Here is a 27,480-nt window from a genome sequence, read left to right as displayed (position 1 = left end):
CACACTACAGGCTGATGCCATGCCTTGAACACATAGGCCTTTGGGATACAATTATCCAAACCCAGCATTCTGTAAAATGCACAGCACAGAGTCTGCTGCATGGGCTACATGGCCTCAGTAATAACCACTATTATTGTCACTTGAAACACTGTGAGAGCCAGCTACTACTTTTTCAGCAAATTACAACACACACACACACACACACACACACACACACACTTTACAGACCCCAAAACAGTTCACATAGCCAATGTAAAAAAGGAACTATGTGCAGGGGCCAGGGTTTGGTCCGCCACAACATCAAAAATAAATAAATAAAGTAAAAGGAAGTGGTTGTTTTCCTCCAAAATTGTGGCATTTCAGCACAACCTTCAGGATTTAGAAAAAGTGCTAAGAGTCTGCAGATTGCCAGTGAGTGAAGCAATGCAAAGGATCGTGACCAGCTGAACACAGAGCTCGAGTCTCCGCCAGAGCCTTGGCCTCACCAGACACACAGTACCCTCGAGAGCCAGAGGAAGGTAGGTTTGGGATGCGCCTTCCTAGGCTTCCGGGCCAGTGGGTTTTCATGGATGCTTCTAGGAACCTTGAGAATAGAATGAGGAAAAAATATGGCCATCTCCCCTGTTCCCAGCTGGTGTCTTGGATGAGGAAGGGTTGAGTGCACCTCTAATGTATACTGGGAACACTGGAGGAAGTCTTGGTGCCAAGGCTGGAGCCAGGAAACGTAAGGACAAAGGCAAAGCTAGCACTGTACACAGTTGTTTTAGTTACTTCTGTTCATTTACTCCCCGGCCACCAAACAAAGGAAAGCAATATTTCAGACTTTGACTAATTGTTTCATGTATGCTCTATATGTTCCTTCTTCCATGTACTTTAATCTTTGTCACTGATTTGTTATTTTTTAATTGAGCAGTTAAGAAAAGATCTGCCCCTGGCATAATTTGGTGGGGGTGAGGTAGGGTAAAGGCCGGGCCCTCATACTAAGGCTGATCCTGAGACAGGTCGTAGCCTGGCTTAGTCTCCAGCCCCCTTGGGCACCATGCTTGGGTCGCCCAAGCCAGGAACAAAAGCTGTTGGTGAGGATGTCCACTGATGGAAGTCACCATGAAGACTCTTTGCACTGTAGAAATGAGGAAGGAGCTTGGAGGAAGATGTGCTGCTGCGCTCTCTCCTCAGGTGAGATGCAAGGCATCTGGAGCAGAGAAATGGTTACCCAGTGCAGCAGCTTTACTTGCTAGAAGGAAATCACTCTTTCCGTGCACTGCTGGAGGTTTCCACTGAGGAAAGCTGCTTCCTTCTTTGTGGCCCCCAATAAAGTACAACATGGATCGCTCTAACAGACCTGACTTGGAGGGGAGGGGATTTCTCCTTCACTCTTGTTCTCTTTGCTTCTCAGAACTATGTTTGGAAAATAACAGCTGTCAATTTGAGAGTTCACTCCCAGGTTTGTACACAAGTTATGGGGCCGGGATTTAGCTCAGTGGTTTCGTTGCCTGCTGTGCAAGTGCAAGGACCCAAGTTCAATCCCTGGTAGCAAAAAATAAAAAATATAAAAATATAAACAAGTTATGTTTTACACTTCTGAATCCATAAGCGTTTTCTGAAGTCTGTGGCCATGGTGTGGTGTTCTGCCGTCTGTAATTCCACACAAATTCTTCCTGATGCAGACTTCATTTTTAACAATCATTTCCTCTGATTTATAGGAATTTTCATCATTTCCCAGTTTTGTAAATAGATGGGGTTGCATGTTTGTTTTTCCAGACTATTTTTGGAAATTTTCTGGGTGAAAAAAGAATAAAAACTAATTTTTTGTTTTGTTTAATTTGTGCTTCTATTTCAAACTCTTCCACATTGTGTATTCTTTATTATTATATGTCTAGATTTTTAAAGGATTTACTTTTGTTTTATGATCTATCATTTTCTTCTTGTTGTTTTCTTGATGTATCAATTGTAAATAGGCTAATTCTTTCCAGCTAAATGTGAATTCTTTTCCTGATTAGAGCAAATTTGGACACTTTAAATTTTTTCCTGTTGTGCTGCTAACGTAAGGGCACAGACATCCAAACCTAAGATTTCTGTGGCGGCTTGGAAAAGCATGAGTGACATCACACTCAGCTGTGCTCAGATGAATCTTAGTAAGCGAACTTCACTCCCACCAGCACTGAAGCCAAGGGGCCATGAAGTTCTGAGTATGGACTCTCGCTCTGCCTAATATGCTGCATCTTCCTCTTCCTGGGCTCAGTTATCATAATATAGGAAGGGAATGTAAACGAGAGCCTGTCCTCATGGGATACACGGCCTCAAAGTGTCATGCTCCTTTCTTCTCGTTTCCAGGACCTCATCCTCAACTGTATTTCTTAGTCTGCTGCCATAGCAACCATGCAAGGGATGGAGCCCACCTCAGCGGACGTCAACCCTGCTCTGCAGCAGCAGGAGCAGCCTGCGGCTCTACACTCATTTCTGCCCAGACGGATGGCAGAGAAGTTCTTGAAAGGGGAACCAAAAATCCTGGGGGTAAATCATTTGCAGATTTGAGAGGAGAGCAATGGTGTTGTGAACTCTCACTTGATCAACCTAGTGCCAAATTCACCAACCAACTGGCCTTGGAACACATCAGCCTCCAGCAAAATCACCAGTGTTTGATTCTCAGGACTCATCACTGGAAATGAATAATACTATGTTCTGCCACATTGTGCTTCAAGTTTAGTTATATTTAAAATAGATTTCAGATCTATTTTAGGTTGCGGGTCATTCAGATTAAAAAACAGGAACAGAAAAGGCTCTGGTGCCCCAGGGGTCCCTCACCAGCCTAAGCAGCTGAGGACCTGTCTCGTTCCTGTATCTTGGGACCACTCATAGCCTGCTCCTCAGCGGACAGAGTATCTTCTTTCCTTCAAGTATTTCGTTCTGCAATCTTAGGTCAATGCAGCCAAGTAAAAGGAGAATTTAGAAAGAAAAATACATCAGAGAAGGAGAAAGGGCATTGTCTACTGGGATCTATCTCTACCCTGAATTTGAAACCACCAGGAAGAAAAACCGTTGTGGGTGCATGACAACCTTTAATTTTCCAGTATCATAATTTTCATTTTGAAAATAATTATTGTTTATGACCTAGGTTACATGTTGGCATACACTGGGGTTAATTTTAAGCATATTAAAATGTATTTTAGACTGTGTTGTAGCAGTTTTAGCTTCATAGCAAAATTAAAAAGGAGGCACACATCTCATGTCTCCACAGTCCCCAGACTCACGTCTCCCACATCAACCTCTCTCCCCTGGGTGCTGTGTTGGCTACAGCTGGTGGGCCTCCCTGATACATGGTATTGCAGAAAGTTCCTCCTTACAGTAGGCTTTACTCTTTGATTGCTCACTCTATGGGTTTTTACAAATGTATAATGACTCGTATCCATCATTCCAGCATCATACAAAGTAGTTCTACTCCCCTGAAAATCCTGTGTTCTGTCTGTTCATCCTTTCTCTGACTTTTCCAAACCCAGAATCCACTAATATTTTTCTGTGTCCATAGTTTACCTGTTCCAGAAACTCACACAATTGGAATTACACAACACACTGCCTTTTGAATTTTGATATATTATACGTTCAAGCAGTGACTGATTCATTTTATCTAGCTCAGAAGATTTTGAGGAACAGAGTTGTTCATAGCATTCCTTTATTATCTGTTGAAGTCTTATGGGATATATATTCCCCCACCACACTGAGGACATTATGTCCTTGATATTCTTTTCCTAATTTGCCTGGTTAGAGTCTTACTGTTTCATTTATATTTTTATTTTCATTTATCTATGTACCCTAAGGTGACCTCGAACTCGTGACGCTCTTGCTTCAGCCTCCTGAATGCTGAGATTATGGGCATGCGACACTATGCCTGGCTCATTTACCTTTTAAAGACGTTTTTTAGCCTTTAGTTGTAAAATTTTGTGTATTGATTTTTTTCTTTTCAGTTCATTGACTTTTGATCTAATTTTTACATTTTTTTGCTTGCTTACTTTGAAATTAATTTGCTCTTATTTTTCTAGTGTCCTAAGGTGGAAACTTAGGTGATGGATTTTTACATCTTTCTTTTTACCTAATATGTGCACTGAATTTTCTAAGCACTGCTTTTGTCCTATCTTGAAATTTTCCTACCTTGTTTTCATTTTATTTTCTATAAATCCTATTGCTAAGATCAAGTGTATTTTATATAGATCCTTTTTCATACCTCCAGATACTGCAACCTCCCTCACCTTGGACCCCTGTAATTACAACCATTTTCTCAATCCCCAGACTCATGAACCCTTATTTGTTTTGTTCACTTCTTGTGTGTGTAGCCTGCTTTCTTCAGCTTATTACTCCTTGATAGAATAAATGCTTCCCAAATCCCGGGTGATTCCTCTCTGAGTGTGTGACAAAGGAGAGACACTGATGTGGCTGATGTAGCACCACGGGCTTAAAAATACCTCTGGGCAGGGGTTGTCAAACTCCTCGTAGCTTTGAAATTATTGGGGCAGTGACACATCTTCTGAGGGATACGTTCTGCGAACGACAAGGACAACAGAACATGCAGAAGGTGATCTGACTGTATCAAAATACAGGAAATGAGCATAATTTTGTAGCTGGAAAGAAGCTGGTATTGGCTTCCTTTTGTCATAGATAATGACTTCATTTTTCATCACTTCTAGACTGTGCAGATTCTGATTGCTCTGATGAACTTCAGCTTGGGAATAGTAGTAATGAGTGTCATGGTGCCAGCTTATGATCCACACCCCATTTTATTCAACATGGGTTACCCAATTTGGGGGTCAATGATGGTGAGTAAAATCCTTTCTGATATAATTGGAGGTAACATTATTGTTAATATCTGATATTTGGGTTCTTGTCTTGACACTATCCTGTATGTCTATAAGTCTGAGAAAGGTATCTAATGTTTCTTTCACTCTGTTTTCTCATATTTAAAATGGTAATAATCATATAAGACTCACAGAAAGCTAGGCAGATGAAATGTTTCATGTGCATGACTTAGGGTGTATGACAGCAGCATGCAGCCAGGACCCAGGTCACAAAGGCTGAAACCACCCTGCATTTCCCAGTAAGAAGCCTGTGCTCAGTCACTTCCAGGAGGGCCAGCTCAGGCTTCAGGGACTTCCGGAAGGGTCTCTGGCAGTGTGTATGAGACCAGACACGTCCTGTTCATAAATATTTTACATGCATGTTCTCAGACTAGTTATGGCTAATGGACTTGTCATTACGGACTTGATCTACTCAAGACCCACCTCTGTGGCTTGGAAGGGTTCGCACTTCCCTGAAGTTCATGAAAAACTAAATGAGGAGCATTCAGCAAGCAAGAACTAGAGCCCCAGGATGTGCAAGCCATTCACAGTGTCCAACCCATCAAGTCAAGTCTTAGCAAACAGTCACTTAACAGCTGGAATAGCTCTTTGACAAATTTTATTTTCTAAGTTTGACAATAACTACAATTAAAATTAAAGTTAGAATTTTCAAATCTTTCCTCCAAGATAAGATATAAGGACATTGTTCTTAAAGATTGAGGATATAGAATATATAAAATATCAAGTTTTGTCTACTAAGGAAAGAATAATGAAATTTGTAAAGGATATACATTAGAATCAGGAAGCCAAATCCAACTGTTGTGAGATTTCCATTTATCTCTAAAGGTGAAGATGTGTAGCATCTAATGACAGGCCTGCGGTTTTGCTCCCCTTCTTGTTTACAGGAGAGGTGTGAGGACTGAAGGCAGCAGGTGCTGCTCTACTTCCAGGCATTGCATAGCACCTTAATTATCAAATACAGCTCTAATAACACCAGTATCACCTCTTACTAAACTCGCTGTGATCTGGGTACTCTACTGAGAGTCTTCTATGTGCAATATGATTTCCAACCATCAGCAGACTTTTGAGAAATGATTTCCATTGTCTTCCTTGTATGGATGGAGAAACTGGGGCTTAGATGAAGTAACTTCATCACAAGATCACACTGCTATTAAGTACAGGAATCAGGCTCAGGCAGTAGGGTTGACATAACGACTCTCCTTATCTGGTGACTGCTTCATTTCCTATCCCAGCCCACAGTGCACTCCAGTTTGTGTATTTCAGGCCATTCTACATGGGATCCTGAGGCAGGCGCTGTCTGTCCTCTGAGATATCACTCAGACTCTTGCAGTTATGCCCCTCTAGAAGAGCCTTAGCTTAAGTGGTGGGTCGCTTTTTGCAGCTAACTTCTATTGTTGTTTCTTATTTTCAAACTTCACCTATACACTACATCATTTTTTCTTCCTTACCATGTACAATATAGAAGTATTCAGAACAAATTATAAATTTCTCATTTTTTGGTCTTTAGTCATCTATAAGTCCTTTACTAGAATCCCATAAAACTATGCCCACATTGTTTGTTCAGATTTTCTTTTGCATACTTTTGGATCATTGTAAAGCTTTACTTACATGAAATTTGTTTCTATGAGATATCATATATAGAGATGTCATATGTAAGTTAGACATATGTGTGTGTTTTCATATGTGTGTTCTGTGTGTGTCCATGTACACGTGTGCATCCCCCCAGGGGACAGGTTTGGGAACTTCCGTCAACCCCTAAATTAAAATCTGTGGCTTCTCAGGTCATTAAGTGAGCCCTCTCCATCTGCATGGCTGAAACCTGTGGATGTGGAGAGCCAATTGTGTACATTTTTGCTATGGTAAATAAAATACTTCCATTAATATTAACTTTAACACATAAACCCAAATATTGTTTATACATATATGTATTCCATGTGTAAGTTCCCATGATTATACAAATTTTCTCATAGTTTATAATAGTTTTTAATTGATAATCTTTTGTTTATAATGCACCAACTCATAATCACATTTAAATAATACTAATTTTAACTATTTGTTCCAAATATTTTCCTATATAACCATTTTGATTAATATTCCCAGAATAGTATTACATAATAGTCTAAATTCTCATCTTAATTTTCACTGGACCTAGTATTTCCCTATTAAACATGAAAATGACTCTACTGATTTAGATGTTCTACCATATTATGGAAATTACTACCAATTTAATTATCATATTATGGAAATTATCATATTTTATCAGTAATGTTACAATGTTGAATTGTGTTAAATGTCTTATTTTTTAATTAATTTTATTGATACACTTTTGACATACATAATAATCACATTCATCATAGGGAATTTGTACCTGTGCATAATATAGCTCAATTCATTTTTTCTCATTAAAAATCACAATTATAATATGAATTTTCTCCCTTAATCTATTAACTTCATAAATTATAATATTTTTAGTATTAAAATATCTGTATATTTGAAGACACTTTGTACATGTTCATGATTTATTTCATGAAATATGATGTTTGAGTCCCTGTGTTAGATTTTTGCCCAGATCCAATTAAGTTTCCATGAGTTATTTCTACATTTTGGCATAAGAGATTTATGGAGGAGGTTTATCAAACTATTTTATTGATCCATAAATTTTGGTATTAATATAAATTTTGATATTTCTATTATAAAATATAGAAAACAACTTAGAAATTCAGAAGAGTTAAATATTTTAAGCCAGAAAGTCCAAATGAGTTAACTCTACCTATGTAAGCTAAAAGCAAAAAAATTGCTTAACTGATGGAGTCAAATAAACTAGTTTATTCCAGTCACCATCTAATAAGTTTGACTTTGGTATTATTTTATTTATAATTTTTAAAGATAATTCAAATGAGAGTAGTTTTTAGGTTTTTATTTCTAATATTACATCCAATTTGGCACCATGTTAGAGTTAATTCTCATCTGCAATTTGGAAGGATTATTTTACAATATTCTGAGGCAATTTTAATACCATTGCAATTAGACATGCTTTGAAAGGGTGATAAATTTCCCCAAAAAACACCATCTGCTAGAATTCCTGTCATTTTTGGGAAAAGGAAGATTTATTTGCACACTAGATTCTTTAAGATAATTAATTTGCTTAATGTATCTGTCTAATCTATGAATAAATTTTAGTTATGATTGAATATATTTGTTTATGTGCACTTTTTCTTTTATTCATAGTTTATTATTTCAGGGTCCTTGTCAATTGCAGCAGGAGCTACAACAACAAAAGGCATGGTGAGCAATATATTCACTTTCTTTTCTTTAGTTTTTTTCCTACTCCACATGAATATATTGAACAAGTATGCATTCTTCCAGGGTAGGAACCGATTTTAATGTAACTTTATTTTCTAAAAACTTTTCAAATAAAAATGTATACATTTAAAGTGTTCATTGCAATGCTTTGTACTCAATATATATATATATATATATGATTACTACTATTAAATGTTAATGTATAAATGACTTCAGATAGTGAACTTATTTTATTGTTATATCACTTAAATCTGCTTTTTTATCATTAAATTCTTTTATTGGTACATTGTAGGTATACAACACAGTTACATTTCTCATTGGGAACTTGTACCTTTACATAATGCATCTTGGTTCTTATTTTTTCCCCATTCCTAGCCCTCCCTTCACCTCCTCCACCCTTCCCTATTTACAAAGACTTTATTTCCATTTTTTCCATTTCTCATCATTTTTTCTTTCCCTTCTTTCCTTTCCCCTGCCCCTTCCACTACCCCTACCCCTGTGGACCTTTTCTTCCTATTTTACATTATCGATTATTCATTCTAATCATTGCTACATTTTAGGTATACAATATAATGATATTCATCATTGGAAATTTGCACCTTTACATAGTCTCTCTTGGTTCTTATTTTTCACCCTTGCTCAGCCCTCCCTTCAACCCCTCCAGTCCTCCCTATTTACAAAGATTTTGCTCCTATTTTTCCATTTTCTCATATTAATTCCATTCCCTTCTATCCTTTCCCCTAGCCCTCCCACTTCCTTCCCCTTTGCCCCTTTTCTTCCTATTTCACATTCCCTATTATACATTTTAGTCCTTATTTACATTTTCAGTTTCTCACACCAGAGAAACTATTCGGTATTTACACATGTGTGTCCTATTTATTTCACTTAAGAGTATTGCCTCAATGTGCATCCACTTAGCTATAAATGTCTCTAATTTCTCATTTTTTATGGCTGAGTAGTACTCCATTTTATAAAAAACCACATTTTCTTTATCCATTCTCCAGTTGATGGGCATTTGGGCTGTTTCCAAGTTTTAGCTATCACAAACTGTACTGCTATGAACATGGGCGCACATATATCACTGTGGTATGATTCTCTTAATTCTTTGGGGAAGATCCTCAGCAGTGGAATAGTGGGGTCAAATGGGACTTCCAGTCCTAGTTTTTTGAGGTATCTCCATACTGATTTCCACAGTGGTTGCACCAGTCTACACTCCCACCAGCAGTGGAGCAGGGTTCCTCTTTCCCCACAGCCCCACCAGCATTTGTTATTGGTTGATTTCATGATAGCAGCCATTCTTTCTGGAGTGAAGTGGAATCTCAGTGTTGTCTTCATTTGCATCTCTCGAATGACCAGTGATGTTGAACATTTTTTCATGTATTTATTTGCTATTTCTACTTCTTTGTCTGAGAAATGTCTGTTCATTTCAGATGCCCATTGTCGGATTGGGTCTTTAAATTTGGGAGGTCTGATCTTTTTAAGTTCTTTATAGATTCGAGATAGTAGACCTTTGTCTGAGGAAGAGCAGGTGAAGATTTTTTCCCACATTGTGGGTTGTCTCTTCACACTGCAGGGATGCAGGGATGGTTCAGTATACACAAATCAATCAGTGTAATACACTATATCAATAGAGCCAAGGACAAAAACCATATGATTATCTCCATAGACCCAGAAAAAACATTTGACAAAATCCAACATGCATTTATGATAAAAACCCTACAAAAAATTGGAATAGATGGTCTCTACCTCAAACTGATAGAAGCCATCTATGAAAAACCAACAGCCAATATCATATTAAATGGTCAAAAACTGAAATCCTTTACACTAAAATCAGGAACAAGACAAGGATGTCCACTATCACCACTCTTGTTCGATATAGTTCTGGAAACATTAGCCATGGCAATTAGACAAGAGAAAGAAATAAAAGGAATAAAGATAGGAAATGAAGAAGTCAAATTGTCATTATTTGCAGATGACATGATACTCTATATAGAAGACCCCAAGAACTCCACCAAAAGTCTTCTAGACTTAAGAACCAAATTCAGTCAAGTAGCTGGTTACAAGGTCAACACACAAAAATCAATAGCTTTCCTCTACACAAATGACAGACTCACTGAGAGAGAAATAGGGCAAATAATTCCTTTCACAATAGCATCCAAAAAACTGAAATACCTAGGAATCAACCTAATGAAAGAAATCAAAGACTTCTTCTCTGAAAACTATGGCACTCTGAAAAGAGAGATTGAAGATGATATCAGAAAATGGACAGACACCCCCTGCTCCTGGGTAGGAAGGATTAATATAGTGAAAATGGCCATACTTCCAAAACTGCTCTATAGATTTAATGCAATTCCAATTGAGATCACAGCAGCATACTTCATGGATCTTGAGAAAACAATCCAAAAATTCATTTGAAACAAGAAGAGACCCAGAATAGCAAAAGCAATTTTAGGTAACAGAGACATGGCAGGGGGTATCACAATCCCCAACCTTCAACTATACTACAAAGCTACTGTGATAAAAACAGCATGGTACTGGCAAAGAAACAGACCTGAGGACCAGTGGAACAGATTAGAAGATGCAGAAACAACACCAGACATACTTAGCCATCTCATCTTCGACAAAGGAGCCAAACACCCTCACTGGAGGAAAGATAGCCTCTTTAATAAATGGTGCTGGAAAAATTGGGCTTCATCTTGCCAAAGATTAAAACTAGACCTATATCTCTCACCATGCACTAAACTAAAATCAAAATGGATTAAAGATCTAAATATTAAAATACAAACTCTGAACCAGTTGGAACAGAGGTTATAACGGTAGAACCCTTGAAGACATCAGTGTAGGAAAAGATTTTATGGACAAAACCTCAGTTGCCCATGAAGTAGCACAAACAATCAACAAGTGGGATCTCTTCTTATTAAATCTGCTTTATTGGCAAATTTCAAGTATATAACACATCACTGACTATCATCACCATAATTTATATCTAAAATTTAATTCCTACATAACTGAAACTTTACACTTTTTGAGTCCATCTCCCATGTTCCCTCTCTGTTTCTCAGATTTCAAATTCTGTGGCTTTTACACATAAGTGTTTTGCTTATTTCACTTAGTAGACTCAGGTTCATTCATGGTGGCAAGATTTCCTTTCCCTCTGATTAATAATTCATTGTATCTGTACCTATGTATTGTGATATTGGGATATATTCAGATAGATGTGGAAATATTACAATTTCTGACAGTTATTATGAATAGTGCAGTAAGGAACATGGGTATGCACAAGTCTGTATGAAGCAATGTTTTCATTTTCTTTGAGTGTATGTCTGGAAGAGTGAAGCTGGGTCACCAAGTAGCTCAAAAGTTTTTTGACACCAAAAATTCAGACAATAAACGCAAAAATAAGTAAGCAGGGCTGCATAAAACTAAATAGCTTCTACAAAGCAAAAGAAACAATCAACATATCAAAAGAAGGATTCAGAGATAATTGAAAAACCAAATTTTGTTTTTATTTTAATCATGAGAAATATAAGTTTTGCCTGGTTGAAGCTGTCTTTCAAAAACTGTATTAAATAATTGTCTAGTTAGACTGAATATATGAGCAAGGTAGCTAGTGATAGAATCTTTTTGAAGACAAAGAATTAATGACAGGAAGTAACAAATGGCTTCTGAGAAATAAACCTTGAAGCTTGAGACCCCTGCCCATGACAGTAATGGAACCAAGTACTGATGTGTCTGGATATTTATTGACTTATTTTTTTAATTTTATTTTATTGGTACATTTTAGGTATACAATATAATGACATTCACCATTGGAAATTTGCACCTTTACATAATCTCTCTTGGTTCTTATTTTTCCCCCTTCCCCTGCCCTCCCTTCAACCCCTCCATCCCTCCCTATTTACGAAGACTTTGTTTCCTTTTTTTCATTTTCTCATATTAATTTCATTCCCTTCTTTCCTTTCCCCACCCCTCCCAATTCCCCTTCCCCTTTGCCCCTTTTCTTCCTATTTCACATTATCTATTATACCTTTTAGTCCTTATTTACACTTTCAGTTTCTCACACCAGAGAAACTATTCAGTATTTACACGTGTGTCCTATTTATTTCACTTAAGAGTATTGCCTCAGTGTGCACTTATTGACTTACTGATATGTTCCTTTCAACCGCCTGCATAAAGTATATGAAATTTTAGAAAGAAAAATACATGAAAATATATGAAAGAAATTCATAGTAAGGTTACTACATCATAAAAAACAAATATAAAACAAACTTTCAAGCCAATGTCTAGCAAAATGACTAGTGAAGTAATCAAGACAGTGAGGATGGAACATGTTGGGAAAGAAGTGGAAAATTTAAAGTGATGGGTGGAGATATGTCTGGAGATGATTTGGGGTTGTTTAAAGAGTTTTCATTCCTTTTCAGATCCAGACCAGCATAGGATTGAATATCACCAGTTCTGTGCTAGCAGCCTTAGGGGTCATACTCACGGCAATCAGCATGAACATTTTGTCATTTGAATATTCTATCTGTCACCGGGCTCACATGCCAGATATGTGTTCCCTGACCTTTGCAGTTATGACGGTGAGTTCTTCATCTACTCATGGCAGAAACACGACTGGAAAATGATAGCTGCGTCAGAACCAATAATCAGCCTTCGGAAGTTACTGAGTTACTTCAGAGAGTTGAAATTGAGAAACAGATCAATATTTTATTTATAACAAATAATCTCATGAGTTAGTTTTCACTAAAGACTAACCATTAGTCTAAACTAAGTTACTCTAAGTTGCCTCTACTTTTATGTATAAAGTATGCTGTGAATACTTTGTATTCATTTGAAGAACCCGGGATAATCTTCCCATGTTGGTTAATAAGCAACCTTAATTATATCTGTAAACTTAATTCCATTTTCCCATATCGTGAAATTCTGGAGGATAGAATGTGTACATTTTAAATCAACCTTTATCTTGCCCATAATCATCAAGATAAGAGATCAAATTATTGCAACATCAATATAAAGTTTCTAGCATTTGAAAAAAACAGACAAAATTTCATATTGCCATTCTCGACCACATTTTTTACACATTTTCACATTCTGCGCCCATAATAGCATTGGAATGTAGTAAATGAGGAAAAACGCTGAGTATTTTAGCTGTGAAAACACAGAATAAGTGTTTTCAATAGATCAAAAATTGGCCAATGAATTGGCTTTAATGAGGAACTGGGTTTCAGTGCTTTTCTTGAATCACTGTAATTAACAGTAAATGTGGAACCTGATATCTCCTCTGGTTTCTTTGTTATATATTGATGTTTAGGGTCTGGAAGGTATGGTGCTCATTTTCAGTCTGCTGGAACTCAGCATTGCCTTGGCCCTCGCTACCTTTGGATGCAAAGTTACCTGTTGTAACCCCACTGGGGTGAGTGTTGCTCTTCATTTGGAAATGTCTCATGTCATTTTCCGTTGCTATGTCATCATCAGGTTCACAAGCCTAGAGGCTTCAACAATGCACGTATATAATCCCTCAGCTGCTCTGGGTCAGGATCTACACACAGCTGTGCCGGGTCTGCTCAGGGTCCCCAAGACTGTACTCACGGCTCAGCCAGGGCTGCAGGCTCATCTGAAGCTTCCAGTCCTCTTCCTCGCATAGGCAGCAGAACCTCTTCCCTCCCAGGTGTGGAGCTCAAGACAGTGTACTTCTCTGAAGGCAGCAAATATGTCATTCCTTCCAGCTCTTAAAGGGCCAACAAGATTAGGTCAGGTTCATCCAGAATCCTGTCCTTTCTGATGTACTGAAAGTCAGCTGATCAGTCACCTGCTGGTGGGAGAGACTGTCATCCATGAGCAGTCACAGGGGAGTGAGCCACTGAGGGTCTTCTTAGAATCCTGTCTTACAATGGCTGTGGAAAAGCTCTTCCCCCATTCTTACCTTCTAAAAAGGCATCCCTCTCTCAGTTCAGATCAGTAAGCGCTTCACAAGGGAGGGGTCCCCAGTGGTGCCAGAGTTTACTTTATTTTCCTATGAGTGAAGAAATGTGAGGCTGGAGTCTTCATGGCCGAACCTGCAGCTTTGCAGCTGATCCTCCAGGTTCTGAGCAGAACCAAGTGGGAAATGGAAGGGGGAAGATCCAGGAAAGGCACCCTGAGAAGAATAGGGCTGGGGCGTCCTCCGGGCACTGACTGCCAGCATGAGGCGTTGGCTGCTAAAATCCCAACCACGCTCATAGCCACTAATATGGGAATAATGGCTTAATGAGGTTGTTTTGTATTGCTCATTTAAACCCTTTGTTCTCTTCTCCTACCCCTACCGCCTTCCACCAAAAGAGAGAGATGGATATCAACTCTTATGAGGAGTCTGCATTATTGAGGCCACAGAGTGTGCGCCTCTCAGAAGTCACCAATGACCTTATTTCATTGAATAAAGCATTCTAGATTCACAAATCTAACCTGGGAATCCCCTGCCCTAGACTAGTTATTGAGCTTAGAAATGCTCCCACTAGTCTGGTTGAATCCAGAAGAGCGGCAGCACAGGATGCCTAAGTCTCAATGCTGTCCTCGATCCCCCACTGCCCACAATCAATTCCATGTGGCACTATGTTTTGGAAAAGGGCCAAATTGTTTTTCAGTTTCATCATGATTCCTACCATGGTTTTAACCATGCTCCATTTATGACCAGCAAACCATGATTTGAGGTACCATTGCTACCGGCATGAGCAAACTAGTTTGGAAGAAGACCTGTGACTTTCCCATGACACCTGAGTCACCCAAGGCACTGGCACCTTCATCCACAAGATAGACCAATCCACTCTATGATGTAGTGACAGCCATTGGCATCTCTGGCTAAGTGCTGTCGCTGAATGTGTGTCCTCAACCTGGCACGATGTAAAGAATGCCTAAGCAGTCCACCTCGTTGATCTTGAGATTGAATTCACAGGAGAAAGATTAGGTGCTAGTGAGGATGGTATTGAGGGGGCCAACAAGATTCATTGGCAACTCACCTATGGCACTGTGATTGGTTTCACAGGTTGTGTTAATCCTACAGTCAAATCCTCTTGTGGCGCAAACTGCATCTCCTGCCCCAGTCCAAGAAGGTTTGATGCCACTGACGAATCAAAAGGAAAATGTTCCATAGAAGAATCTTCCTGGTTTTAGTGCAAGAACCTCACCTGGGAAACTGCCAGAATCCAACTCCAATTTGTGTGTGGTTGTGTGTGTTTATAAAAGCTCAAACCATATTCCAGCTTTTCCCCCCAGAACCAACTCAAGCCAGTGATCCTTTATCAGAATATTAGACATTGAACAGGTGAATCGAATCGTGCATTTAATGCTCAGTGATCCTCAAATTTCGTCCATCTTAAGCCATCAAGTTGGCAAAGCTTTGCTGACAGGCAGAGATATTACTGAAATTAGAAGAACGAGGCTCTTGTACACATTTCCTATTTTTATTTTCCTGTCCTCCGCCCATTGGTTTACCTGTTTAACTTTTTTCTTAACTCATCTTTGAGGATTCAACTCATTTTTCTCCTTCAAGAAGTTGACAGTTATAGCCCCTCATCTCCCCTTTACCACCACCTTCTTTCCTTATCCTGTAACAAGCACCAGAGAATAGCAGTCAGTTCGTGTATGGACAAAAGCCATGATTTGAATGTAAATACACACAAATCAAATTCAACTTTCACATTTCTCTCTCTTTCCTCTATCTGGTAAGTGTCTATCTTAAATTAGTAAACAGTGCTATATATGCCTGCACAATGTGTGTTATTTACTATATGTTCATTAAATGCATTTGCTTTATTTACTACTGAGCAAAAAATAAATTAGACAAAATTAGAAGCAGAACATTTCTGAGCTACATACTTCTCATTCAGATATAATATTGGTAGGAAAAGACTAAGTGGTTACATCAAGAAATGTAGTAGTGGGCCAGGGATTTAGCTCAGTGGTTTCGCTGCCTGCTGCGCAAGCGCAAGGACCCGAGTTTGATCCTCGGTACCAAAAGAAAAAAGAAAAAAAAAAGAAATGTAGTAGGATCCTGGGCATAGAGGTACAGACCAATAATCCCAGCATTCCAAAGACTGAGGCAGGGGGATTGCACTGAGTTCAAGTCCAGCCTTGGCACAGCAAAACCCTGTCTCAAAAAGAGAGAGAGAAGGCACTGGGGATTTAGTTCAGTGGTTTCGCCACCTGCTGCACAAGCACAAGGACCGGAGTTCGATCCCCAGTACCAAAAAAAAAAAAAGAGAGAGAGAGAAAATGTAATGATGTGTTAAAAATGTGTGCTTTTAAAACAATCAACTTGGGTTTCATTTTAAAAATCCTATGTCTCTTATTTTGTACTTACGCTATATAACCATGGAGTTATGAAAAAATTTCTCTGTGCTTCATATATCTCTTCAATAAAAGAATATCATCTGGCTCATAGACTCAAATTATAAATACTTGGTACAATATAGATAGAGCAACCAGTACTCTGGCCCATATCAAGACTCAAAGTTTTAATTTGTACATATAGATACGTTCATATGTATTTACTGTAGCACACGGTTTTTGACATTCTTCTTCCATGAGCTAATTATTCATAGTCTTTGTTTATCTTTTTAGTTGTTATGCATACTTTCACATTGGCTTCATTGACCCATCATCTGTGTCGGATATGCAATCATACTTTTCATCAGCTATTAGATATTTGCATTAATTTTTGGTGTCTACTATTATAAAAATATTTTAATGTAGATAATTCTTTCATCACTTCATTTATAACAATATTTATTATATAGTGATATTTATTCACTAATATTATCAATGGCCCGGAATACCCTTTCTCATCCCAACTTTACAATATGTTTTCTCATAGCTTTTTTTAAATTGCCTTATAATTTGGACTTTGGAATTTATTTTATTAGTATGATTTAATATTATAAGTTCAACATTTTCCATATCACGTGGCAATTATACTAGTAATACTGACTCCATAATTCATTACCACCATGATGTCATTAAATGAAAACATTTTATCCTATAGTGAAGACATGTTTGTCTGTGATTACAATCTTTTAAATATATGTGTTGTATCTTTCATGACAAGTCCCTACCTTACTTATTTTTCCCCAATGCTTCACAAATATTTTGAAGCTTTTGTTACCAAAACTTTTTTTATTCTTTTGGTTCCAGGGATCGAACTCAGGACCTTGTGCTTGTGAGGCAGGCGGTGGCACCACTGAGCTAAATCCCTGGCCCTGTTACCAACACTTTTTCCTATTTGTTCTTATAATCATGAACTTGAGTTTCCCCATATCCTTACCCCATTTAGGTACAGGGTGAAGAAGATTCTGCCCTGGCATTAGAGTTGAAATTTGTCCTAGATCTGGACACTAGGAGAATTACATCAATCCAGCAAGAATGATTTCTGAAGTGGCCTTGGAAAGGCCAAAGAAAACCCAATATATAAATGACACATCTCCAGTGAAGCCAATCCCACCATTTTGTTTCGCTCACTGAGAAAGAATGTCTTTCTCTTTCCTTTTTCCTGTAGGGCTTGGAACTGTAAGGATGTAAATCTGATGCTATTGGCAGCATTGTGAATCTTGTGACAGACAAATGCTAACAGCAGACAGCAGAGCTGAGAGGCCAAGTGAAAGATCAGCTCCAGTGATCTCCCTCAAGTCCCTGCATCAAGGGGTGCCTGGAATGAGGTTGGTCCCTGGGGTGTTACATATATGAAGAAATTAGCACCCCTATTCGTAGAGTCAGTAAGTAATTGGGTAAAATCTTCCAAAGGCTTCTCCTCCCATGGAGAATAAAAGTCCAAACTCACACTAAGCCCTACAAGTTCTTACATCAGCTGATACTTCCCTCTACCTTGGATTTTGTAAAGCATGCTCCACTCCCATTTCCTGCTATGTTGTTTTGGGTTTAAATGGCCAGAGAATGTCTTCCTTCGGTGAGAACTGTTGCATATCTGAGTATTTTAAGAGTAGTACTTTTTAGTTGTTCATGAATTCATATAAACGCTCTGGGTTACGAGAGAGAGAGAGACTGAGATTTCACATTTTAGAGAAGACTGCCGGCATGCATTTCCATCATGTCATTTCTAACTTGTTCTCGGTGGATGAATCCAGTGATGAGTACCAAGCTCCCACGACCAACCACCTTCCAAGCTCCCAGCCTCTGAGCACATGAGTTTTGCAGGACATTGTAGACCAAAGCCAAAACAAACACATAATCATATAAAATATAATGGTGTCATACATATAATACACAATGCAATTTTCAAATTGTTATTTTGAGTTTTCAGAAATACAGTTAATTTTAATAGACTGTGCCTCTTAGACCTCACTAAGATTTTAATCTGATACCTATTGCTTTAGCCTGAAGAGCTTCCTGTAGTATTCATTTTCTCATTTCCTCAGATTTTGTTTGTTGTCTGAATACATCTTTATTTTGCCTTGATCTTTGGTGGATCCTGTGACAGCCTGTGACTGTTAGGCTGACTTTTTTTCTCTTTGAGCATTTCAATGATGTCTATTGATTATCTTTTGGCTTACACAATTTCTGATGGAGAGGTCACGATCATTGACTTTGTATTTCCTATGCAATGTCTCTTTTTGTGCTGCTTTTAACATTTTCTCTTATAATTTATTTTTAGTCAATGATCATATGCCGTGGAGCTGCTCTGATGTGTGAATTTATACCTTTTATCAAATTTGGAAACTTTAATCATTTATTTCAATAATATTTTTCACTCTCTTCACACATTCTAGACTCTTTTATATCAGATCATGGACATTTTAATAATCTTTTCAGACTTTCCTCTCAACTCAGAATAGTTGAATTTTAACCTTGAAGGATACCAATAAAGAGATATTTGTATTTTTCCATATGTAAATTTTAAGGATATAAATATATGAGATTTAATTGAGTCAATACTTATCTGAGAATTTAAATCTTGAAACATAATATTGAAGTATACTATACTGACTTTTTAAAGCCACATTGTTTAGGTTTTATAAGAACTAACTCAGAAAAGACAATAGCATATTTAAGGTGATATTTTATATTTAAATTGAATTGCCATATTTAAAATTATTTTGCATCTCAACAGTTTTAACCTATGCTTAGAGTTTTTTGCACAATATAAGTAAAGAAAACACAGTGAGACAGACCCATACAAATTTCAGGGAAAAGATTTAAATTTTTGAAAGAAACAAAATATGTCCTTTGGCTCGCATTTTGAGTTTGGGGTATGATAACCAGGGAAAAGACATATGATGATACTCTCTTTGTATTGCCCAGTGGGCACTGAAAATAAAAATAACCAGAAAAGTTGAGAAGCAGTATGCCTGAAGCTGACAGTGCATTTCCTCCCTGATCTGGACTTCTGTAACTCAGCAATCTGCTGTTAAGTGACTGGGGTCTGCTGCGATCACGTCTCTTCCTGTGAGTCCTTTTGACTAACTGTGTGCTGATGAACATACTGCATCTCTTGAATTATGGTGTCCAATACCCAAATACATCCAGGCTAGGCAAGTCCTGGAAGGTCTGTATGGATTCCACCCTGGGGATGGCTATTGTCAGTCTCAGCACAGGGTGCTTATTCCCCCTGGCGAAAGTCAGGGTTTCTTTTCTAACCCCAGCCATGGGGTCCCCAGATATTGGTCTCGAACTTGCTCTCCTCTCTTGGACAGATGCTGTTGTTCAGCCAGGAGGGCTAAGCTGGACTCGGGAGGAGGGAGCCACAGTGTAGTGGGCTCCATACCTTCTGGAGCTCCCCCCAGCATCTGCTGGGCAGTTCATTGTTCTGCTCCTAGGAGCGCCATGCCTCAATGCATAATATGAGTCTGTATACATTTCACGACTATCCATCCATTGCATATACAAAGACATACATATATAATATAGATACACATATGTATTATAATAGTCCAGAGAAGAAAGCAGATTGGAGAGGGCATCTTGAACTGGTTTAATGGGCAGCTTCCCTGGAGGGAAAGTGGTGCTCTGGTCCCTGCAGGGGCCAAGCTCCTTCTCTGTGGGGCTCGAGCAGAGCCACACCCTCCAACTCAGGGGACTCTTTGACAGAGAGAGGGCCCAGAGCATGATGGGAAAATGGCAGCAGGCTCCTGGGAAGGGGAAGGGGCAGCATGAGATCGGGAGAGAGGGGAGGAAATATCTCTCTCCTCACCACGGATTTCTGAGCAAATCTGTGCTCTTCCTCTGGACCTTGCAACAGGGACTCTATTTTGCAATCCTGGTGCCATCTGGCTCTGGGAAAGAAGCCAACCCTCTAATGGCCATGGCACTTCTTATCCCATCTTCAGCAGAACAGAGTGTGGACGTAAGCACAGGACACATCTGTCCTCTGAGGTGACGGCTCCGGTCCGCACTGGCTGCCCCCAGGAAAAGATGAAGTAGCTCGGGGCAGGGGCTGTACAACGACAGACTGGCCCACTGCCCTTGGCCAACACACCAAAGGCAGCTTCCCAAGGGCGCCCGGCCAGCTGAGGGGCTCAGGGAACCCAGTCCCCGTGAAGCGTCCCCAGTGGAAGTCTGTGGCATCTGCGCAAGGCCAGCTGGATCGTCCCATCTGCGTTTCCTCCAGTCTCATCCTCCCCTGGAGGAGCCCAGGTTTTCCTGAGGCCGCAGTAGACTGGTACAGAAAGAGGGTGGCCAGGAGGAGCCCAGAGTGGGAGGACTAGGCTGAAAGCAGCCAGTGGATGTTTTGAGCCTGCCCATTTCCTGAGGAACTGGAAACACACACACACACACACACACACACACACACACACACGCACGCACCAAAATTGAAAAAGAAGTGCATTTTCTATGTTCCATTTTCACTTCTATTCACCACATATGATTGAATATTCCTTCAAAAGAGAAAGTTTACGTATAATTAGAAATTATTACTTATCATATTACTGTCGGGAACAATGTCATTATTGCCAGCTACCCACTGGCCTTCTCTGAGCATTTTTATGTCATCTCTGTACATATGCTGTGGAGTTGGCATCCCTCCTCTGCTTAACACGGGAGGGTCCAAGGCTCCAAGAGCACAGGCTCCTGTAGTAACAGGGACGGGGAGTCCCACCGGCCCCCTGACCCTGTCATTAGTTGTTGCGATTCATGATGTGTCTAAGACACTAAGAGTCGATGACACAGGAAGTGCAGGACACAGTACAGAGCTGCAGTCTGTTACATGCCTTACCTGAGGTCTCTCCCTGGGATTGTCTGACAACCCAGAGTGATGCCCCCTGGGTTTCTGAAGCTTGGCTGCGAGCAGGCTGAACCTTAGGCACAGCTAGGGGACGCTGCGAGACACTCGCTCACAGCTCACCACCCCTGCTGACCCCACAGAGGAGTAACTGGAAGCTCGGTGCCTGCATCTGAGGGGTGGAAGACTACTTTGGAGCTGGCACAGCCAAACAAAAGAAGCATCTCGTTCTGCCTCTGCTTCTGCTGTTTTCTAACTGCCTGATCTCAGGGAGTCACTTATGAAAGATCATGTGATGAATGGGGCAGAGCTCTTGCCTCCCGAGTGTTCTCAGGCCATCCGCCAGCTGGGCAGCCATGGTGCCGAGCGAGATCCAGACTGTGTGCAGCGAGCAACTCCACACACGCCTGTGGCCAGTTCGTGGAGGGCCTGGGTCGTGCACCCGGGAACCAGGACTCTAGGCTCCTTCTGGCACCAGCACACACCCTGCTTCTGCACACTGGATAAACTCAGACACAGCTGCACTGGCAGGTGGGAAAGAGTCAGTGGTCACATCAAACAGCACCGTCCTACCCCAGACGGAGAGCACAAAGCCACCCAGCCTGCCTATTCTCATCAAACCCGTCATTTCATCGGGAAAAAATGTGCAAGTTGCTCTCCAGAGGGAGTGGCAACTGTGGTAACCTGGTTTAGACCTCCCCTAGCTTCTAAGAAGGGATGTGAATGAATGGCCTGTCAGAGCTGCTGCACCATGGGCAGTAGTGACACCTCCTAGTGGTAACAAGGAATTTTTCCTCCTACATCAAGAGGAAGGGCAGCTCACAGCACTGATTTGCCTCCTCAGGATTCCTGAGAGCAAGGATCTTGACGACAGGAACTCACACTTGCAAACTCTGTCCTCTGCAGGGTTTCCATGTGTCCTCAGTGAGGGGGGAACTCTCTATCTTTGAAAAATTATTTATACTTTCTTATGACTTGTTTCTAGATGTCCCCCCAAAGCCTCATGTGCTCACAGGTGGGGCTTTTCAGGGAAGATTGGATCTAGGGTGTATGGATATAGACTAAGGGTGTGTAATTACTAGGTTTAGCATAGTTCTGGGTGTGGATAATGGGAAGGTCCACCCTGGGTGAGGGTGGCACCAGCCAAAAGGTTTGTAGCCTAGATGGAATAAAAGGGATAAGGAGGCTGCTCCCGCCTTCTGCCTACTCTGCCATGGACTGTTTCTCCTCTGTGCCACCCCTCTGCCATGATCCCCTGCTTTAGAGCCAGCTGACTATGGACTGAAAACCTCTATGAACTGTGAGCCAAAATAAACCTTTCTTCTTACAACTTGTAGATGTCGGATATTTTGTCTCAGCAATGAAGAAAGTAACTAAGACACATCTGCAAAGAAATACCATAAAAACTATAATCATAAGAGAACGGATATGAAATATTCATATCAAATAAAATGAATCTAAGATAAGGGATTCTAAGAAAAGGGGAAACTGTAATGACAAAAGGGTCAATAGTGCAAAGAAAAACAATTGTAAATTAATAAGCCCCTAAGTGCAAGGACTCAAAGATAAAAAGCAAAAAGACTTAAAATGTGTATTATAAAATTCAACAATACTAGGTAGATTTTTAATAATCTATTCTCTGTTATCAGGTTGTGTATCATTCATAGTTAAATACTTGTTACATATGTATTTCTCCGTATTGGTTGGCAATGGGGAATGGATACATAGCCTCACTTTGCAAAGTCTTATTTCAACAATGAAAGAGGATTTGGCACATGGAGGAGCAAGTGTTTCAAGTTTATGTTTGTGGTAGGAACACTTCAAGAACCTAATTAGAATCTATTGCTATACATATTATAATTGAGTACCAGAATGAGGAGAAAACAGAAATACTCTGTGCATAAATATCACCAGTGGAGTTCAGGAAACTGCAGAAAGATCTGCATTTCTCAGCTCTGAAGATTGTTATCTCCTGGTAACTTGTGAGGCCCCAGAGTAACAGTCCGGCCCCCCGGGGAGGGTGACTCCCTCAGATAGGCTTGTGTGAGGCTGTAAGATAAGGCCAGCTGGCACCTCAAGACCCTGCAGGCTTGGGCAGCATCGAGGTAACCACCACCACTCTTCCGTTGTTCCGTCTGTGTGGAGGACCAGGCAGCGATTCTGTGCCTGAGTCCAGGCTGAGGCCATGCAAGTGCCCCACGGGAGCTCGGCAGAGGGGCAAGATGAACGCTTCTCCCCGCCTCCCTCTCCCGCCGCCCGGAGTTCAGTGCCAGGGTCTTCCAGCTGTTAACTGTCAGTGGCAGCGAGGGTGCAGACAATACTGGGGCAGATACTTCCTTACCTACTTCCCAGGCTCGGAGTACTTACATTTGCTCCATATTTGCCTCCATGTTATATTACAAAATAAAAAGTCTTCATAAGGAGAGTGGAAGCCCGGCCTTGAGGCTTCACCCACTTTTCCCCTCTTTAAATCAAAGACAATCATTGTTTTCAGCTGGATTTGTCCTCTCCCCACCCATCTAAAAAATTTTAACACACCCAGGTCTTCATATGCATATTTTGTTTTATGTTAGAGATATAGAGTTTTGAAAAGTATCGTCATTTTGTTCACCGGAGGCATGTCTTGGACTGAAATCTCCTTTTCACAGAGGAGAGGGGATGATATATATTAATGCAAAAGGAATCAAGAAATTTTTAGATCAGCACCACAAAATCTGCCTTTTGCATAAAAGGCATAATTGACCCATAAAATGTTAATTTTTTAGAATGACAGCAATAAGTTCAAATCTGTTTAAAATTTTAATTGATTTAATAAGTAGAGATTGTTTTCCCATTACATGCCAAATGCTATTCTAAATGTTAAAGAAGCAGAGAGACAGAAAATCTTATTTTGCTGTTTTGTCACTACTTCTTACATTTACTTTATTTTTTCTTTTATTTCTTTTTCATTGTAAAGCCTTTTTATTAGAACACGTTTGCAATCCATAATGTTTAGCATACTTTGTAAGCCTTAGAAGATTTTCAGTGAGGGCGTTGTGTTGGCTCAGCTTTATTCTCCACTCAGTTGACTTGGGGGCCTTGTAGGGGACTAGTGAAGCTCACTCCTGGCTATGTGAGCATGGTCCTGGTAGCATGGCATTAGGGTCTATATGTGGACCCTGGCCCCTTCCTTCCTGGTACTTTCCCCTGCTCTGCCTCCCAGCTGCTATGACCGAGGTAGCTCTGCTTCACCACACCCTTCCACCATGATGTTCCTACATGGGGGCCAACCTACCATGGACTCAATTCTCTGAAACCATGAACCAATAAACTTCTCTTTTAAATTATCTCTTTTAAATACCATGTGTTTTTCCACCAGTGGGAAATCTAATACAGGCAAAATTACCTGGTAAGTCCAAGAATTTCCATGAAATATAGATAGGTAAAATTCTTGGTGCTCAGTTTGGAATGTGTAATGCAAAGTATAATAAGGCCTTAATACTATGATCCAATTATGGGAATGTATAAATATAAATGTCAAATAAATATTTATTTATAATTTTAAAATCCCATCCTGACATACGATGTCTTGAGAATAGTTAATAAATTATATTATCCTTTATAACAAATGCTGTACAAGTATAAGATGAAAACTAAGAAAAGGCATAACAAATTTAATATATAATGCTGTTTAAATAGTTTAGATATAAGTATACACTTAAACCATAATTGAATTATATGAAGCTATTCATGTATCTCAATAAATACTTGAAAGAAAAGAATCAAATGATACTAATTCTTGTATATGATGCATCTGAAATTATAGGTGAATTTTCCTCTATTTTTCAAAGTTCTTAAAGCTTCATAAGGCAATTAGTATAGCAAATGTATGAAAAGTGTATCTTTCTGGAGAAAACAAATAGGCTTGGAGAGTAAAGTCAACTGAATAGGTTTAACTCTGTTCCATTCTAAAAGTTGATCACACTAGGATTCTAGTCAATGATACAGAAAATTAACAGAAAAGTTAAATTGCTCTCATTGTGAGGAGAAAGGAAATAAACAGGAAATACCATGTTTCTGACTCTTTATGAAATAACTTTGTTGAGCTATCTCAGTATCACTCTGTCACAAAGTCCTCGTGAGTTGAGATGCACAGGGCTATCCCCGAACTGCAGCCGAAGAACGGGAAACTCAGAGAATGTGAGTCCTCACGGAGCAAGTGTGGTGGACGAGAGATTTACACCCGGGTCCACCTGACAAGGTCTGTGTTCTTCCAACGCGATCCACTGCCTTCTTCGAGCATGTGGAAGCTGTAGGGATGTGTCTCCTTCACAGTGGTGGACACCCAGAATTTCTGGAGGTGGGGTGGGGCCGGTCCCAGCCCTGGAGTGACTTCCCCTGACTTCTCCCTGGCTGGCGGCCACTGCTGGGCTCCAGAGTCTACGTTCCACTGAGTCGCCTTGCAGGGCCTTGGATTCAACCCTTCCAGCTCTTAAGCAGTTTCCTCTTCTCTCCTCCTGGAATTCTGGAAACTCTGTTAGCAAGTTTTACATAGGGTGCATTTTGCCAGCACCTTCTCCTCCTATTTGGTATAATTCTCTCCATAACAAGAGGCACAGTTGCTCTTTTCTTTGAAATGCCTCTACAACGTGGCCTGTATGTTGCTCTTGGGTAGCAGTGGGACTTAACTAAAGTTTTTGCCTATGTGCGATATTTCACAGAAGGAGCAATGTTATTGGAAATGTTCCAACAAGAAAGACTCGAAGCACACAGACAGGACAGGTGGACACTTTTAGTAGTTCTCAATATCCACACAGCAAGCTGCACAGTTTCATTCAGGAGCATCAACAATCCCTGGGTGCCTGCTGCTCAAGCGCAAGGACCCGAGTTCGATCCCTGGCAAAAAAAAAAAAAAAAAAAATCCCTGGGTGTAAGTGACTTTTAGCTCTCAAAATAATTGGAAGTGAATATGGAATATTAAAGTTTCTATTACTGAATTTGGGATGAATTATGTTATGCTACTTTATAAGATTAAATTAAAATAAGCCATGAAAAAAGTCTAGGAATACATTAGGTCAAATCTCATGGTTTGAAGGTGTTCTAGGCTTCCAGAGATAAAATGCTGTGGGGTTTTTTCCTCCCCAGTATTGTATCTCCATGAGGCACTGTCCTCTCAAAGGGTCTGGGAAACTGACACAAATGTACTAGATTTCACAACCCTAAGTATTTTTGCCAAGGGACAGTAAAGGCAGAAAAGATGCAATGTGACTCATATGATCGTGAGATTTAAGGAAATAGCGTAGTGTTTCTACTTTCATCCTCATATTTACTTTTCCTTCATCCAGTGTTTCTTACTCGGATAATTGAGACTATTTTCACCTGGTCCCCACCTGCAGGAGCATCAGCTTTTACATGGGCTTCCCATTCTGGGGTAGAATGTCCATGAGTGTGTCTGTTTGAATTACCTTGGGAATTAGAGAAGGTGCATAAAAATCACAAATAAAAATACTCAATTCAATGATACACTTCTTGTAGAGAACAGCTAAGTCTCTTTGTAACAGAAGTACTGTGCCAAGCAGTAAGGAAATTCATAAGAGGGAAGGAAACAGAAGTAGCCTTAAGACAAATTTCAAAGGTCTGACAAAACAATATTACCCGTAAGTCACATCCTTTGTCATTTGAAGAGAGAGATCCTTCTGACCTGAGACAAGCCAGTATTCTATTTAAGTCTAATTGATTAGGGAGCATGCACACCTCCAAGGCAGGATGTATTTGGATACTTTCAGATGGAATTATAAAGTGTAATCAAAATATGCACATTTTTAAATTTTAAAAAATTATTATTAATTGCCTTTAATCTCCCTCAAAATTCTCCCCCTCTCTGTGAAGACGCTCATCCCATCCTTCTTGCCACCTTCTGCAAGCCCTTTCATGCCTTTATGAAGCGTGCTAAAAACGGCTGTGAATGCTGCCATCAAGGGCCATCTGCCAGAAAGCCAGCCTCGGGAAGACACTGCAGTGGGTCTTCTTTCCCCCCGTTCACCAGATTTGCCACTGTGCAAATTCCAGCTCTTCCCCTAAGTCAAAATGACCATGAAAGGTAAATGTTTGGAATCGATTCGGGACAACGAAGCAGCCAGGATAGAG

General features: G+C 39.9%; 1 protein-coding gene across 1 annotated transcript; it reads left to right on the top strand.

Annotated features, from left to right (window-relative positions):
• The first annotated feature begins 379 nt into the window (after positions 1-379).
• On the top strand, positions 380-16,560 carry LOC110346710 (membrane-spanning 4-domains subfamily A member 4A-like). Its single transcript, XM_087203593.1, has 7 exons — positions 380-518; positions 2,335-2,514; positions 4,680-4,808; positions 8,076-8,132; positions 12,572-12,730; positions 13,462-13,563; positions 15,169-16,560. The coding sequence occupies exons 2-7, from the start codon at positions 2,380-2,382 to the stop codon at positions 15,274-15,276; spliced, it is 690 nt and encodes a 229-aa protein (XP_087059719.1). The 5' UTR covers positions 380-518; positions 2,335-2,379; the 3' UTR covers positions 15,277-16,560.
• Positions 16,561-27,480: the final 10,920 nt, after the last annotated feature.

The sequence above is a fragment of the Heterocephalus glaber genome, unplaced genomic scaffold (assembly GCF_053883595.1).
Source record: "Heterocephalus glaber isolate CG9 unplaced genomic scaffold, H.glaber_assembly_v1.0 deba00001805, whole genome shotgun sequence".
Classification (NCBI taxonomy): Eukaryota; Metazoa; Chordata; class Mammalia; order Rodentia; family Bathyergidae; genus Heterocephalus; species Heterocephalus glaber.
This window is presented reverse-complemented; position numbering and strand designations above follow the sequence as displayed.